This window comes from Chenopodium quinoa, unplaced genomic scaffold (genome assembly GCF_001683475.1).
Source record: "Chenopodium quinoa cultivar QQ74 unplaced genomic scaffold, ASM168347v1, whole genome shotgun sequence".
NCBI classification, from domain to species: domain Eukaryota; kingdom Viridiplantae; phylum Streptophyta; class Magnoliopsida; order Caryophyllales; family Amaranthaceae; genus Chenopodium; species Chenopodium quinoa.
Genome location: NW_018742205.1, coordinates 4,749,824 through 4,766,246, shown reverse-complemented (window position 1 = coordinate 4,766,246; position 16,423 = coordinate 4,749,824). Strand labels below are relative to the sequence as shown.

The 16,423-nt window shown below is 33.1% G+C and overlaps 2 protein-coding genes and 1 pseudogene across 2 annotated transcripts; all 3 read right to left on the bottom strand.

Annotated features, from left to right (window-relative positions):
* Positions 1–668: 668 nt before the first annotated feature.
* Positions 669–2,364, bottom strand: LOC110730089 (secoisolariciresinol dehydrogenase-like). The gene is made up of 2 exons (XM_021909862.1): positions 2,164–2,364; positions 669–1,654 (listed from the first exon to the last, which is right to left on the bottom strand). Exons 1-2 carry the CDS (start codon positions 2,199–2,201, stop codon positions 832–834), a joined length of 861 nt encoding a protein of 286 aa, XP_021765554.1. The 5' UTR covers positions 2,202–2,364; the 3' UTR covers positions 669–831.
* A 4,380-nt stretch (positions 2,365–6,744) lies between these two features.
* On the bottom strand, positions 6,745–9,265 carry LOC110732343 (annotated as a pseudogene).
* A 974-nt stretch (positions 9,266–10,239) lies between these two features.
* LOC110732338 (peroxisomal hydratase-dehydrogenase-epimerase-like) lies at positions 10,240–15,708 on the bottom strand (the record flags this gene model as incomplete). Its single annotated transcript, XM_021912268.1, is given in 6 exon segments — positions 10,240–11,395; positions 13,490–13,548; positions 13,967–14,359; positions 14,361–14,567; positions 14,570–14,771; positions 15,632–15,708. Coding segments are annotated over 6 exon segments (1,755 nt in total), but the record flags the coding sequence as incomplete, so codon positions are not given.
* Positions 15,709–16,423: the final 715 nt, after the last annotated feature.

Genomic DNA, 16,423 nt, shown 5'->3' with positions numbered 1-16,423 from the left:
AAGTGTCTTTGCAACCTTCCAAACAACGTGATTCAATAATCACATGTAGCAAGTAGGACCATGGAACAAAGTTGCAAGCTTTTTTCAAAAATTTAATTTGGACTGATGATTAAAATGGGGCATTCAATTAATCAGAACGTACTGCTGGCTAGCAAATAGCAATAAGGACAATAATTGGGTGTGTGAAGATTATTATTTTAACAGACCACTGGCCACTCTATTAGACTACTAGTACTTTTAGCAAGAAGAACAATAAGCGAGTGTGCAAAGATTGTATTATTGTTACACATAGTCAAGTGGTCATTCTTGAAGTTATTACATCGTCTACGACCCATAAATGCTGCTAGGCTAGCCAACCAACAAGAAATTCGATTCACGCGAACCATGATACAAGCTCTATCTCAAACTATTATCCGGACTCCGAGATTGGTTATCAAGCGTTAACCCCTGCGCGCCAACCTGGTCCTAACAACTAGCTTACTATTGGGGCTTTATATCACTTTTCCTCTGTATTGCCTAAATCAAGCTCATAAAGACATAAACACAACAATTTTGAACGGTTGAACCTAGGCTATACTAACATGAGACTAGAAAACGAACCTAGGTAGACTGGACTACCTAAAAATTAATATTGCTTACATATATTTATATTCGAATATTAAAAGTAAGATAATATTGGGAGATGTTTATATTATACATGAAATGGATTACAAAAACAATTACATACTTCACACACACACAAAAAGGGCCTAAATCACGTCTACTCATATGACATATCCATGCATGTACATTACAACCCATACATGATCATTTCAGTGATAAAAATTCCTTCTACGCAAACAACTTTTTGACGGCCATGGAGAAAGATGGGTTAGTGACACTATACCCACCATCAAGAGCTAAGTTAAGGCCGCTCACAAACTTAGCCTCGTCGCTTGCCAAAAATAACGCTGCATTAGCCACATCTAAGGCCTCCGGGGCAACCCCTTTAAGCACGGCCGATTCACAAATCAACCCATCAACACCTTCCTTATCCATCCCTAACGCATTACTTAGTAACGGTGTAGAGACGGCACAAGGAGAAATTGCATTCACTCGAATGCCATATTGTCCCATTTCAACACACAAGTTTTTCATTAAACCAATAATCGCGTGCTTTGACATTGTGTACGCGTGTGGTGACTCCCCGGCCACCAAAGTTGCAACACTCGCCGTGAAGAGGATTACACCGGACTTGTTCGGGATCATAACCCTAGCAGCATACTTAGCCCCTAAGAAACCACCATACACATTAATGTTGAACACTTTTTTGAAATTGTCACTAGAGGCACCTACTATAGTAGGGTTTATATCACCCGGGATACCAGCATTGTTAAACATGATGTCGAGTTTTCCATGCTTTGAGATAGCTAGATCAACGAGGTTTTTCATGTCGGTCTCATCGGAGATGTTGCAATGCACATAGGAGATTATTTCTTCGTCGTTTTCACCATGATTATTGTTGGTGGCCATAATTTCGTTACACAAGGAAACGCCTTTATCGTCTTGTACGTCGGCAATAATGACTTTGGCTCCATGTTGGACGAAGAGCTTTGCCGTGATCTCTCCAAATCCTCCTGCTCCCCCAGTTATAATTGCTACCTTTCCTTTTAGCCTGTGGGAATAAATAAATATATTATATGTTAGCTAAATTAAATTTTTATAATTATGTCATGTATACATAATACATATATCTCAGCTAGTAAACTAGCTTATTAATTACTCAACAAAAAAAAGTATAGTATGTATTGCAACTATATATATGTGGTGAAAAATCCAAGACTGTTTTGACTTTATTGTATCTTTTATTTCCTATATTCGGGCCACTAATACAACTATGCAAAGGCACAAACCCCCACCCCCCTTCCTAGTGGCTGGTCAGTGCACCTTTGCATAGTTGTTGGGAGGAAGAAGGGGTTTGGAAAGGGTTATGAGGCTCTTACTTGGAAGTTGGAACTAGGCCATGACATCCAGATGGATCTACCACTGAGCTCTCACTCACTCACGTCGACGTAGGTAGTTTGCTAATATATACGACATATATGCAATGACCAAATGAATGAATCATTTCGTGTATGTTTTAGACTAGACGAAAAAATAAGAGAATAAAATAAAAGAGCATACCTCTTAGCAATAGGAACAGTTGTTGATTTGCCATTCATATTTGCAACCTTATTTATTATGAGGGAAGACGCTCCAAAATCTATTGAAGGAAAGGCGCAGAAAGAGTGCCACTAAAAGGAGGACAATCGTATTCCAAATATTGGATGCTTACAAAATTTATGAAGTGAGAATTTAATATTTATAGCAGGACTCCAGGGGTTTGTATTTGAATTATGCAATTTTGAAAGAATTTAAAGCACATGCTATTTACGTGCAACTAATTACATACACCATGTATCTCCAACCTACCTTTTCTTATGTACATACAATCATTCACAATAAGACATTAATAAGGTTTAATATTTATTTTGACAATAAGCCGATAAAGGTAGTTTCTTAACTTGTACAGTACTTTGTATTTTTATTTGTATTGTTTATTTTTTAAAGAAATGTACTCCGTAATCTCTTTTTTCATTTTTTTGTATGGAAAATAATCACATCACGTGGGGTCTTGTTAGTTGTTAGATTTGTCTCAATTTATATTTTCTACTCGGTATATATTAAATTAAAAAAATTTCCATATTGATAATTTAAAAAATAAAGTATAGGTTTATGCAATTTCTATCTTACTCCTGGATTACCATATAAAATTCATGTTATTTTGATGTGAACTTCTTATTATTTTAATTTTTATATATATTATTTTTGAAATAAGTACATGTTATTTTATACTTGCATGTTGTTTTTTTATATTCAACATCAATCATTTCATTGTACTCTTGGTATATATAAAATTCATGTTATTTTGATGTGAACTTCTTATTATTTCAATTTATATATATGTTATTTTTAAATAAGTACATGTTAAATTATATATGCATGTTGTTTTTTATATATACCGTTAAAGTAAATAAGCAAATAACATATTGTTTTAGCAAAATAACACAAGATTCAAACAAAATAACGTAAAGTTTAGGCAAAATAACTCAAGCATATTGAGTATGGAGTACCATGCATGATCCAGGAGTATATAATACTAACTCATTGGTTTATTTGTACATAGAAATTTGACAGTCTTCATTAACTGCCAAGACTTTTCGAATGATCAACAGGTTAAACTACGGTAAATTCTTGCCGACCAATACGGTCATTTTTTATCTTATTAAATGCTTGTTGCCAACTTACATCTTAAAAAAATAGGTACTTTTTAGCCATATCAAAATATAGGTAACTTGTTTTCAATGCAGTGAAAATGATTGTTCGGATCCATATTTTGCATTTCTAGTAAATATGTCAAATTAAAGATGGTAATAAACTCAAAATGTACGTGATGAATATTTTATCAAAATTATCTGATAAAGTTTGGCCGGAAATTAGGTGGTTGAGGACACGGAAAGGGACCTTTTGCCTTATGTATTTAAATATATAAACAGATAAATAAATAATCTGAGGTATCACAACTGAAAATCAAATATAAATACGTTCAGTTTTATTTTACTATTTTTTATTTTTATTTTTATTTTTAGGGGATGTATCTAGTAATCTAGATACTATCAGCAAAATTGTTAATTTAATGGACCTAATTTTTGTTGGAATATTTGCTTCAAATTATTCGTGATTTAACTCCAAAGTAATTAATTTGTGTTAGTGGAGTCATAATAGTAGTGAGTTTAGTGGGTTAATGTTAGGCATGATAAGTCGATGATTATGATATCATATTTCTTATTTTTAGCTTAATTTTGCACAATATATATGTTGCTATATATATTTCGTTTTTCAATGAATCGAATACCATATGTAAAAAGTTCTTCATCCCCTCTCTATTATTATTTAGTTTCTACAATGTTGTGACTTTCTTGGATCCAAATCTAATACTCCTTAGTGAAATATGAGTAATATATATTATATAACCAATCATGGAATTTCAACATTAGTTTAAACTTTTAGCTAGTTTATTTAGTTAATCTTTTGATAAATAATAGAAAATGCGAGTTTTAAGATTTTGATACAATTGCATTTCAAAAATTAAAATTCAACCAGCATCAACTGTGCTCGCCAATGAGTAATATATTGTGTGACATTATAAGTTACAAATCACTATATAAAATTCTCAACTCAATCCAAACCAAATTCAAACAACTTAATTATATTCAACACAATTTAACTTATACTTCATATATCATATTTTATATGAAGTATATACATATACTGTACCAAATTTATACAATTTCTGATATCACACCTTGAAATATGGTGAATTGGTGAATCTAGACCGTTGACCAGAATTGCCACCCCTTATTATTTGTAGGTGATAGTGATATTAATAAGGCCAACCATAGCAGGCCAACTGGCCAAGTAAAACTGTAAATAATCTATTCATACTGCAATAATTAAATTGGTTGACAGCCAGAACATTCAAGTTGCCATGTGGCTATTGTCTTGTAGATCGGAAATTGCAATTCTGAAACTTCTGAATCATACGCTGTTAATCAATAGGTCTACAACTTGTTTATTTCTATTTTCAAGATATTAAAGGCGTCTTATTGGCCAATAGTCGTATAAGCTAGCTTATACAATTATCATAATGGTTACAGTGGCCAAGTGGGTAATTTTACTTGTATCATTTAGCCTATTAGCCGATATATATTGTTAAAACGATGTTAGTTTTCTTGCCCGTGTTAAAACTATAATCATAGTCTATACCTGTTTGAAAAATAAACAATAAAAAATTAACAACTAATGGTTCACTTTGAAAGGAGGGGAGGATGAGATTCGAACCCATGATTTTTGTTTTACGCTCGCTCTTGATATCATATTAGAGAACCAAATCAACTAAAAGTTTAAGCTGATGGTTGAGACCCAGGAATATGTTTTATATATATACACTCTATCACTAACGAAGTATAAGCTACTTTCATGGGCTAATAAATGCGGAGTTTGAGGAAGAATGCGGGTTACAAAATAGATATTAGGTTAAAATCTTGAGCGGAAGGGCTAGATGAGAACTTGTTATGATATAAATGACACGTTTCTTTTTAGCACCTTATTTTAGTGTTATAATAATCAAATTAACATCTCAATTCTCAATTTAATTCCTTTTATCACATACTCCTAAATTTTAGTTAAGGTGCTTGTCAAATGATTATAATCATTTAGGGGTTGTTTGGAGTTTTTGAAGGCCCAAAGACAGGCTAATAATTTATTTATTTATTTATTTATTTTTTTAAGATAAGGAGAAGGGCCCTGATCAAACCTCAACTCTCACGATTTTATAGATCTAGTACTGCAGGCAGACACTTGATATTGAGGAGGTAGGGTAAGGGGTCCCCACCCTCAAGGTATTTCTAATGGAGATTGAACCCCAACCTTAAGTTTAAAACATACAATCTTTTTCATTAGACCAAACATCAGCTTGGTGAAGATAGGCTAGGAAATTGAGGCCCTATATTATATGAGTATATTTTTTGAATGTATACTTGTATAGTTGCATGTAGGAAAGGAAATCTTTCTATTACTTTAAACAAATAGTCCAATAAAAAATGCTTACTATATACAATGTAAATAAATTTTTTGCTAAGTGATAGCATATAACATTATTAGAGTTATAAAAAAAAATTATTCCCTTTGTTCCACAATGATATTCTCATTTTGACTATGTACGTTTATCATTACATTACTTTAACCATAAATATCATTACTTGCATAATAGAAGAAAAAAATACTATATAATGATTGAATTGAATATTACTCTGTAATAAACTACTCACTAAGAATTAAATAAGATCAAACACTATGTTATGTTTTATATACTAAAAGCAATTTAAAAATTCTCTCATTTTATAAAAATAGTGTCAATATTTCATTCAAATGGGGTAATCATTGTGAAATGAAGGGTGTATATATGTTATAAATACAAAAAATAGCCTTTAACTCTATAGTGACATATTGTCTCATCTAGTAAGTTAAAAATAACATCATAATTGATTCTCTCCGGTACTGAATGTAAGACCAACTAGCCTTCTATGTACAAAAGGAAACTCATCTAGTGTAGACAACAACTAATTAAAGCCAAATGCACGGTAGTACATAGCATAAGCATAAAAATTAAATATAAACCACCTACTATGGCCTAATTACAAAATACTTCATAAAAAACACGGGCCTTTATACGTGAATCTTGAAAAATCACCCTGGTTACCATAACTTTGTGAATAATGTTATGAATTTTTCATGAAAGTGATAATTACCATAACTTCCTCTTTTAACCAAAATATATATATAATATATGTGCCTCATCATAACCAACCTTTATTTTAATGTTGGTGTCTCTTCAAGTGAACACCAATAATATTATATACATTCCTTAATAAATATTGAGACTTATGGTATTTGTATACAGATATAGTTAATAGACGACATGTAATGAATATTGAGACTTATGACAGTTTATCATTGAGTTTGTATTGGTTTGTGATACATGGAAGGAATCATGTCGCACAATGACTTGTGACCGCCATGATCCAATCAGTTCTAATTCAACTAAGGTTATTAAAGTTTATTAGACTTATTTAAATGTGCGCATTTACAGAAGTTATTAAACTATTAAGACTCACATATCCTTTCGTCAATCGTCTTCTTATCCATCCCCAATGGATTCATTACTAATGGCGTTGAACCAACACCTGGCGAAATCGCATTCACCCTAATGCCATATTGCCCCAATTCAACACACAAGTTCTTCATCAAACCAACTTTGCGTGTTTCGACATGGCATATGCATGAGTTGATTCAATAGAAATCACCGATGCAATACTAGCCGTAAAGAGAATGACACCGGACTTAGCCGGAATCATCACCCTCGCGGCATGCTTTGCTCCTAAGAAACCACCGTACACGTTTGTTTCAAACACGCTTTTAAAATTCTCATTTGTGAAAGTTAGAATAGATTGGTCTGGATCTCCAACTACACCAGCATTGTTAAACATGATGTCGAGTTTTCCGTGTTTAGAGATGGTGTGATCAATGAGATTTTTGACATCATTGTCATCAATGAACGTAAGTGATTACATCTCCGTAATCGTTTTTGACTTCATTGCATAAGGAAAGGCCTTGCTCATCTTGAACATCCCCGATCACGACTTTGGCGCCGTGTTGGACAAATAGTTTTGCTGTGGTCTTTCCAAATCTACTGGCTCCTCCTGTTATAATTGCAACCTTACCTTTCAACCTGCGTAGTTGTGATTTACCAACAAATTACACCATCCATCAAATCTTAGTTATTTGGTTAAAGTTATTGATAATGGTAATTAATTAAGTGAAGCATATCTTATACGAAGTACAAATAATATATTTTGTATCTTTAGATTGTATAAACTATAAAGCCTAAACAAATGTTATTATTTTGTAGTCAGTTGAAAATGACTATCATTAGCTTAACCAAATGGCACAATGTGATTGGCTGAAATTTTACATGTGTGCATTTAATTTTAATTTATATTTTAATGCCCATATTAATTAGAAATCAAAATTTCTAATTTCTTAAATTCATTTATTAATTTCGAAATTTATATTTTCTAAAAATCATTTTTTAATTTTCAAAATATTAAAATGAATTCTACAAATTAAAAATAAAAAAATTTAATTAATTTGGCATTTAAAAGTAAATAAAAATTATGATGACATGTAAAATTTCAGCCAATCACAACGCGCCATTTAATTTAATGTATGATAGTTTTTTTTGAGATGACCGCAGTAAAACCATCCATCATTTTTTATTGGTTATTAATGTATGTAAACAAAATTATCGCTCGAGCTATTAATTGTACTCGATCTATAAGGCTTTTGGTGTAGTAGAGCTGATCAAATGTAGTCGAGTCAGGCTCGAAAATTGCCCGGGTTTAGGGAGATTTTTGGGCTAGAATTTCAGCCACGGGCTCACCCTTTTTTTTGGGGGGGGGGGTGTTAAGCAACTTAAAATTTAATTTTTAGTTATAATTTTGACTCGGCCTAAAAATGATATGAAAAGCCTGGTATTTTTGGCACGGAATCGGGTTTGGCCACAATTTTTTTTTGCTTGAACTTAAGCTAATATACACCCATGATCAGATCTAGATATGAGTGTGGTACATGTAGTTATCCCTCCAAACCAACTCCCCAACCTCATCATAAATCGATGTATCAATTCCATGATTACATAAAATTTACTATTTTACTATTCATTTACTGGTTTATATATACGATGTTCAATCAATGTAACAACAATATATACTTTTAAGTTTACTAACGTATACTTGTATACGTTGGGTTGCTGCTGGCAAGATGCTAGTAAAGTAATAGCTCAGTCAATGGCTCAAATTTAATAATAATAATAATAATAATAATAATAATAAACATCGGCATAATGTTGTTCTCTATCTCGACGCCGTGCTCTACTTGTTCTCGAGTTTTTACTGGGGATATTTTCAGTGATCACGCGGTGTCGTGTGCTGGTATTGTGGGTATTAAATATCGGCATAATGTTGTCCGGGATACCCTTGTTAATATCTGCTACAGATTTGGGATTTCGGCAAGAAAGGAGGTTGACATAGGGTTGTCTGGAGGGAATGACGGGGCCCTCAGACCTGCTGATGTGTTACTTTATTCCTGGGATCGTGGTCGCGATGTTTGTGTGGACTTAACAGGGTCTTCTCGTTTGACACAGACAGGGCTATTCTGACTTTGTTCCTGGGCGGGTTGTGGCTGATGCGGCTCATCGGAAGCGGGTGAAGTATGAAGCTAGTTGTCGGCTGATTGGATATGGTTTCATTCCCTTCTTCTTTTCTTCGCTTGGGGAATTAGAGAAGGAGATTGTTGTGTTGCTGAACCGGGTTCAAAGGTTCTCGACGACGCAAGATATTGGGGCTAGTGCTGCAACTTATATCTTCACTAGGTAGGCTTTGCTGCTTCCCACTAATTTATTGTAGGTTATATAACTTTGTCTGTTTTTGAGATAATAAGTGAAGTAAGAAAATGAGCAAGAAAGAAGTAATTCACACCTTTGGGCGGTAAGAGGAGTTGATGATATGCCGTTCGTTCTTGGCCTCTTTCTATTTATCCACGCTTTTGATAATTTCTTAATACTCATGCTCTCTAATGCTGTTTAAATCATAGCGTGGAAAATGGCATTTTTTGCAACTTGTCTATAATAAAGTGCTAGCTTCCAAAAGACATGTACTATACCAGGAGATTACTTAATAGAAATGTCTAAATCACACATATGTTTTTTACTTCATCGTTTCTTTATAAGTTCTGTTTGTCTTTAGTATAAGTGTATAGGAAGGTAAATTTAAAAAAATAAAATAAAAAAATAAAATAAAAAATAAAAATAAAAAAAATAAAAGTTGAAATATGAATTACGGAGTATTAATAATGAATAGAAAGAAATATTAGGATTTGGTAAACATACTCATGTTGGATTAGTCATTCTCGTGTTAGCCCATCATTTTTACCAAATCTTGATAAACGATATACATGCAAGACGTGTTGCCCATCAATCTGCCCCTTGTGCTATGGCTCATATTGGATTAGGCCATTATCGTGTCAGTTCAGTATATACATTTATAACTCTATCGTGTTGGATACCACATTTTTTTTTTTGAATAAACCACATTTTTTAATTAATTAAAGAAAGAATGAAAGATTAATGAAAAACAATAATATACTATATATACTCACTCTGTTTCAAAAAAAAAATGTCTCATTTTTAATTTTAGAAATCTTTCACAATCATTTATTATTTAAAATTTATTCTCTAATGGTCCCACATACGAAGTATTATACTTCCTCTGTTCCTTTTTAGATGACACAGTTTGACTTTTGCACTATTCACAAATAACACTTTGACTGGCTTTTGTGATTTGTACCTACGATAAAATATAATCATGTGGGATCTTGTTTGAATCGCATGTATATTTTATTAATATTCACTTTTTATAATTTTACAATGTTGATAATGGGAGATATAAATCGTTAAAATTATGTGTTGACAAACGTGATAAAAAAACGTGTCATCTAATTAGGAACGGAGGAAGTACTAGTTTTCTCTTACATTTTTGCTTTATTAGAATATTTAATAGATAACAATACCCAACTTACACATAATTTTATTTAAATCAATTATAAAAATTTGTCTAAAACTATGTGTCTATTTCAATTGATCATTTATTTTAAAAAGGGGGGATTACTATATTTCGCCATGGTTCACCAACATTTTGCTAGCTACAATAGGCCTTAATAATTACATTGTACAGTTGGTTCTAAACTTCCAATACATGGTCCACTACTATATCAGCTAGCGGCTAGTGCGGTATCGAGCAATATCTAAACATGCATCAATTTTGTGATTTTCTTAAACACCTTTTTTCTTTGGGCCAATGTTCTACTTGACCTTTTTTAAGATCATACAGAATGTCGAGTGAGAGCCAAGGAAAAAGATGGATTAGTGATAGTATACCCACCATCAACTACAAAATTAGCACCACTCACAAATTTAGCCTCATCACTTGCCAAAAACAATGCTGCATTAGCAACATCCAAGGGCTCTGGTTTAACCCCTTTGAACGCATAAGATTCACAAATTATTTCGTCGACCGTCTCCTTATCCATCCCCAATGCATTCGTTGCTAATGGCGTAGAGACAGCACAAGGCGATATTGCATTCACCCTAATGCCATATTGTCCCATTTCAACGCACAAGCTCTTCATCAAACCAATGATTGCGTGCTTCGACATAGTGTATGCATGAGGTGCATCGAGAGCCATCATTGATGCAATGCTAGCCGTAAAGAGAATGACACCGGACTTAGCCGGAATCATCACCCTCGCGGCGTGCTTAGCTCCTAAGAAGCCACCATACACGTTTGTTTCAAACACGCTTTTAAAATTCTCATTTGTGGTATCTAAAATAGATGGGGTTGTGTCTCCGTAAATACCAGCGTTGTTGAACATGATGTCGAGTTTTCCGTGTTTAGAGATGGTGAGATCAATGAGATTTTTGACATCATTGTCGTCGGAAACATTACAATGAATGTAAGTGATTATGTTTTCATGATCGATGTCGTTGGTGGATGCAATTATTTCATTGCGCAAGGATAGTCCTTGCTCATCTTGGACATCTCCGACCACAACTTTGGCGTCATGTTGGACAAAGAGTTTTGCTGTCGCCTTTCCTAATCCACTTGCTCCTCCGGTTATGATAGCTACCTTACCTTTCAACCTACAAAGTTTTAATTGAAAATGGTAATTTTTAGGCCAAAAAAAAAAAAAAAAAAAAAAAAACGGAGGTAAATGTGAGCATAAGTGTAATTGGTGTGGGTAAGAATATTTAATTGGCATGAGGTAATTAACTCTTAAATGGACATGGTTTACACTAATTTTTTATGGACCACTAACATTAGAGGCGCTATGAAGGCCACTGTATTAAATTAAAGGTTATTATGTTGAAATAAAAGTCATTGTGGTATTATAAATACTATAAGAGGTTAATTTTTTTTAACGAAATTTTTTATATACTAGTGAATATGAATAATAAAAGTCATTACGTTAAAATTAGGGTCACTATATTCAACATAACGCTATACTTCAGTTTTACAGTAATATTAAAAGGTCACACAAGTTTTAATAAGGTTACTATGTTAAAATTAGGGGTCACTGTGTTGTATATAATGTCAGTTGCACGCGTATAAGCCTCAGGTCCATGCATGTTTTTTCGAGGGTGGCGTAATTGGTGCAACGCACTTCGGGATAAAAACTATTAGAGGGTGGGGTAAGAATATGTAATTGGTGAGAGAATATATAACGAACAATAATATATGTGGTCCAAAATGATTTAGGTCAGTTAATATGAATCAATCACAAGTATCCATTCAAGAAATGTGAAACAAGTAAGTGGAAGAGATAAATTGAAGAAAATAAACAAAAAACATAAAGTTTTTTCATACAAAAGGTCCAAGTAGCTCACATTGTAGTATAATTAGAATTCTAGGGGAAAAAAAAAAGTGTTTACAAAGACGGTACATTATCTTTCTTATTAGAATGTCAACCTCTGTTTTAAGCACACATACATTTATAAAACATGGTTGAATTCATTATCAAATTTATACTCATATAAAGATTAAAGCGATTAAATTCCAACCATTTTTATAGTTAAACATATTCTCCATTTAAAACTTATTAGTAATAAATTAATCCTGTATTACACTGAGCGTAAGAATTTAATGGTCTAAATATTATTGCCACCATTAAATCAAGGGCTAGCTAGATTTAGCAATTAGATGCAGTTTGGTTGTTGGAAAGTTGCAACTATTCAATTGTTCAAACTTAATTATCATTGTGCACTGGCTAATGCTCTATTTGTTTTGATAGAAACCATTTTCCGAAAAAATGATTTTCCTATCAAGTGATTTTTTTTCACTTACTATTCGTATAATCGTATTTTATGGTCTATCACACCAAAACTAAAAAGCTAAATTAACCAGGTATTTCATGAGATTGAAATGTTGCATCAAATGTACTCCTAAAACTTCCCAAAAACTATGATAAAACAATCATATCTTAAAAAAAATTAAGTGAAGTAAGAAAATGATCAAGAAAGAAAATCACACCTCTGGGCAGTAAGAGGAGTCATTGATGATATGTTGCTCATTCTTGACCTCTTTTAATTTATCCGCACTTTTGATATATTCTTACAACTTTTGCTCTCTAATAATTCTGTATATTATAGGGTCGAAATTGGAAGATGGCACCTTTAGCAACTTATCTATAAAGTGCATGCTTCCAAAAGACAGTATTTGGTGTATTTTTTGAAAACCTTGAGAGAGAGTAGGTTAAATAATTTGGGAACACGTCAAAGTTTATTTGTTGATTGCTAGGGGTACACGTTTAATAATTTTTGCACACGTAAAAATTTATTTGTTAATTGCTCAAGTTGAGAAAACTCACGTACCTTGTGCTCAAGTGAATCATTTTGTCTAATTGAGCTTAAAAAACATCGTGTTGTGTTGTTCTCCTGTCAATTTTTTATAAGTATAACCTATGTATTACCTAATCTATGTTCCAGGTCGTGCTTCATCTTTGAGACCCTATAATTTCATTTTTTTTTTCAAAAATTAGTTTAAATAAAGAGTGGGCCGACACATTTTAAATAAGTGGATCGACTCCATAAAAAATCATTTTTCATTGAAAATGTTGTTGCATGTCAAATTAAACGGAGCCTTAACAATCTTCTCCAGCTCTCCTAAACAAATACGAATAAATGGTGCACTTATGCCTTATGAAGCCAAGCACTCTGAAGAGACCCAAATAGATAAACCTTATCAGCACAAGCCCTAACACAAAAGGCTCTATTAGATAAGCTTTAATAATCTCCTCCTAAAATATTTGATGTGAATCCAAATTCTTCCTCTTAAACAAATACAGATAAATGGCGCACCTAGGCCTTATAGATCCAAGCTCTCTAAAGGGAGACATATAGATAAGCCTTATCAGCACAAGCCCTAGCACAAAAGGCGTCTAGCCTAGCTCATCACACATTGATTTCGTGGTTCATTATGTGTTAGCCTGATAGCTATGGTACATGGACAATTAGAAGAAGAATTGCATTATTTTTGTTCAATTCATAAATGGGAACGTTCATTGCATTAATAAAAAGTAACATACTCCGTAATTCTTACTCATATTATATACTAACATAAGCCTTAGCTTATAACATTGTATGAATATGGGTTCATATAAGGTCCATGCATTTTATTATCTCATGCATAGTACAGATTGTTTATATATATCATACAGAATATTTATTGAGAGCCATGGTGAAAGATGGATTAGTGATAGTATAACCACCGTCAACGAAAAGATTAGCACCACTCACAAACTTAACTTCATCACTTGCCAAAAACAATGCTGCGTTAGCAACACCCAAGGGCTCTGGTGTAGCCCCTTTGAGCACATAAGATTCTTTATTTATTTCGTCGACCTTCTCCTTATCCATCCCTAATGCATTCATCATTAACGGCGTAGAAACAACAGGCGGTGATATCGCATTCACTCTAATGCCATATTGCCCCATTTCTACACACAAGTTTTTCATTAAACCAATTATAGCGTGCTTTGACATGGTGTATGCATGAGTTGTCTCGAAACCCATCACTGATGCAATGCTAGCCGTAAAGAGAATGACACCGGGACTTAGCCGGAATCATCACCCTTGCGGCATGCTTAGAATTTTCAAACACGCTTTTAAAATTTTCATTGGTGGAAGTTAGAATAGATGGGATTGGGTCTCCTAATGTACAAGCGTTATTAAACATGATGTCGAGTTTTCCGTGCTTAGTGATGGTGTGATCAATGAGATTTTTTACATCGTTGTCATCGGATACGTTGCAATGAACGCAAGGTTTATTATATCTCCATGATCGTTGTTGTTGACGTTGTCGTTGTTGTTAGAAGCAATTATTTCATTGCACAAGGAAAGGCCTTGCTCATCTTGAACATCCCCGACTACGACTTTGGCGCCGTGTTGGACAAATAATTTTGCTGTGGTCTTTCCAAACCCACTTGCTCCCCCTGTTATGATTGCAACCTTACCTTTCAACCTACAAAATTGTGATGTTTCAACAAATTATACTTAAATACTCATAGTTAGTTGGTTTGTTGTGAAATTGCCAAATGACATTATAATTTAACTTGTATGGACATTATAATTTAACATGACTCAAATTTGTACTAAGCTAGACTCAAGTACTCAACCCAATCGACACAACCGAACCTGAAGACATTGTCACTGAGTTTACACCTCTAGTTTTTATATGTCACTCACATGTTCAAGTAATTAGCCCAACATATATACGACTAAAACTAATCAATGTTCCGTATCTCTTTCTCTTAGTAGCCTGCTATTTAATAATTTAATTATTTACCAGGCAGCAAGGCCTTAACATCCTTATCCCTTTAATTCCTTATTACTATATATATTAAGGGTCAAATTGACTTATCATCTCCCATTGTTATCCCTTCCCTTTATACTAGCTAGCGAAAAAACCCAAATTTCTAACCATGGTATTGTCTCTTAACAAACAAATTAAGCCTACATTTAGAGAATTTTAATCATTTTCGTCAAAACAAACAAAACTTAACTTGTACCAAAAGATAATTCAAAGAATAATCATAAAAAATAAGGTAACAAAATGTAACCATACATATTTTTGCATTGTAAACATGAAATTAATCCATCGATCCCGATTATTTTTGTCATATGCTACCACGTCTAACATAATAACATTACAGAACTATAAAGCTAATAAGTAAAAATTTAAAATGAATTCTTTCATGAGATCGAATGTTTTATTTTTATTTAGTATGCATTCTTTAACAGCACAAATACTATGATAATGTTTCACATAGTTAGAAAAATAAATAAATTAATTTAAAATGAGCAAGAAGAAGTATTTCAAACCTCTGAGCTGCAAGAGGAGCCATTGGTGACATGCCGTTGATTGTTAGCCTCCTTTTATTTATCAACGCTTTTGATAATTAAATTTCTTACAAGTTTTGATCTCTAATAATTCTCTATTAATTATAGGGAGGAAATTTATGGCACCTTCTACAACTTATTTGTAAAGTGCATACTTCCAAATCACGTGTTATATATAATAGGAGATTAGTTGGTAACATATCTAAATCTAACTCAACCACATTATTGCTTTTTACTGTAGGTCTATTGACTTATTGAGTGGCATGTTTGGAGATTAAATTTCTCTGAAGTTAACAAGAGAGGAAGGAGTGTTATGTGTCTTATAGATCTAGGCCTAGACTCGATCCTTGAGAGAAGGTAAATCCATTCATTTGTGTACTATTTTTTTTTTTTTTTTTTTTTTAAAATCAATTTGTGTACTTATTTGAAAACCTTGAGAGGGGATAGAAATAATTTCCTAAACATGGGTAATGATCGGGTGGTGCTAGCCCGCGTGTTGATATCAATGTGTCTCATGCTAAAGAAGGTCATGCATGTCTAGATGGAGCAAGAGAAGTCTTGTTGTACCAAGCTCATGTTGGAATTTCATAAAAGAGGCCCACACATGGTCTAATCTACATGTTGAATTGTGCCGGGTCATGTCATGTCTACAAACCTGTAAATTATTTCTTTGTATATCTTGGAATGATTGTCAGTGATTATGATAGTAGTAGTGGATTTGTGGTAGTGGATAGTAGTGGTAAAAGAAAGTAGTAGTGATAGGGCCCTAGTAAA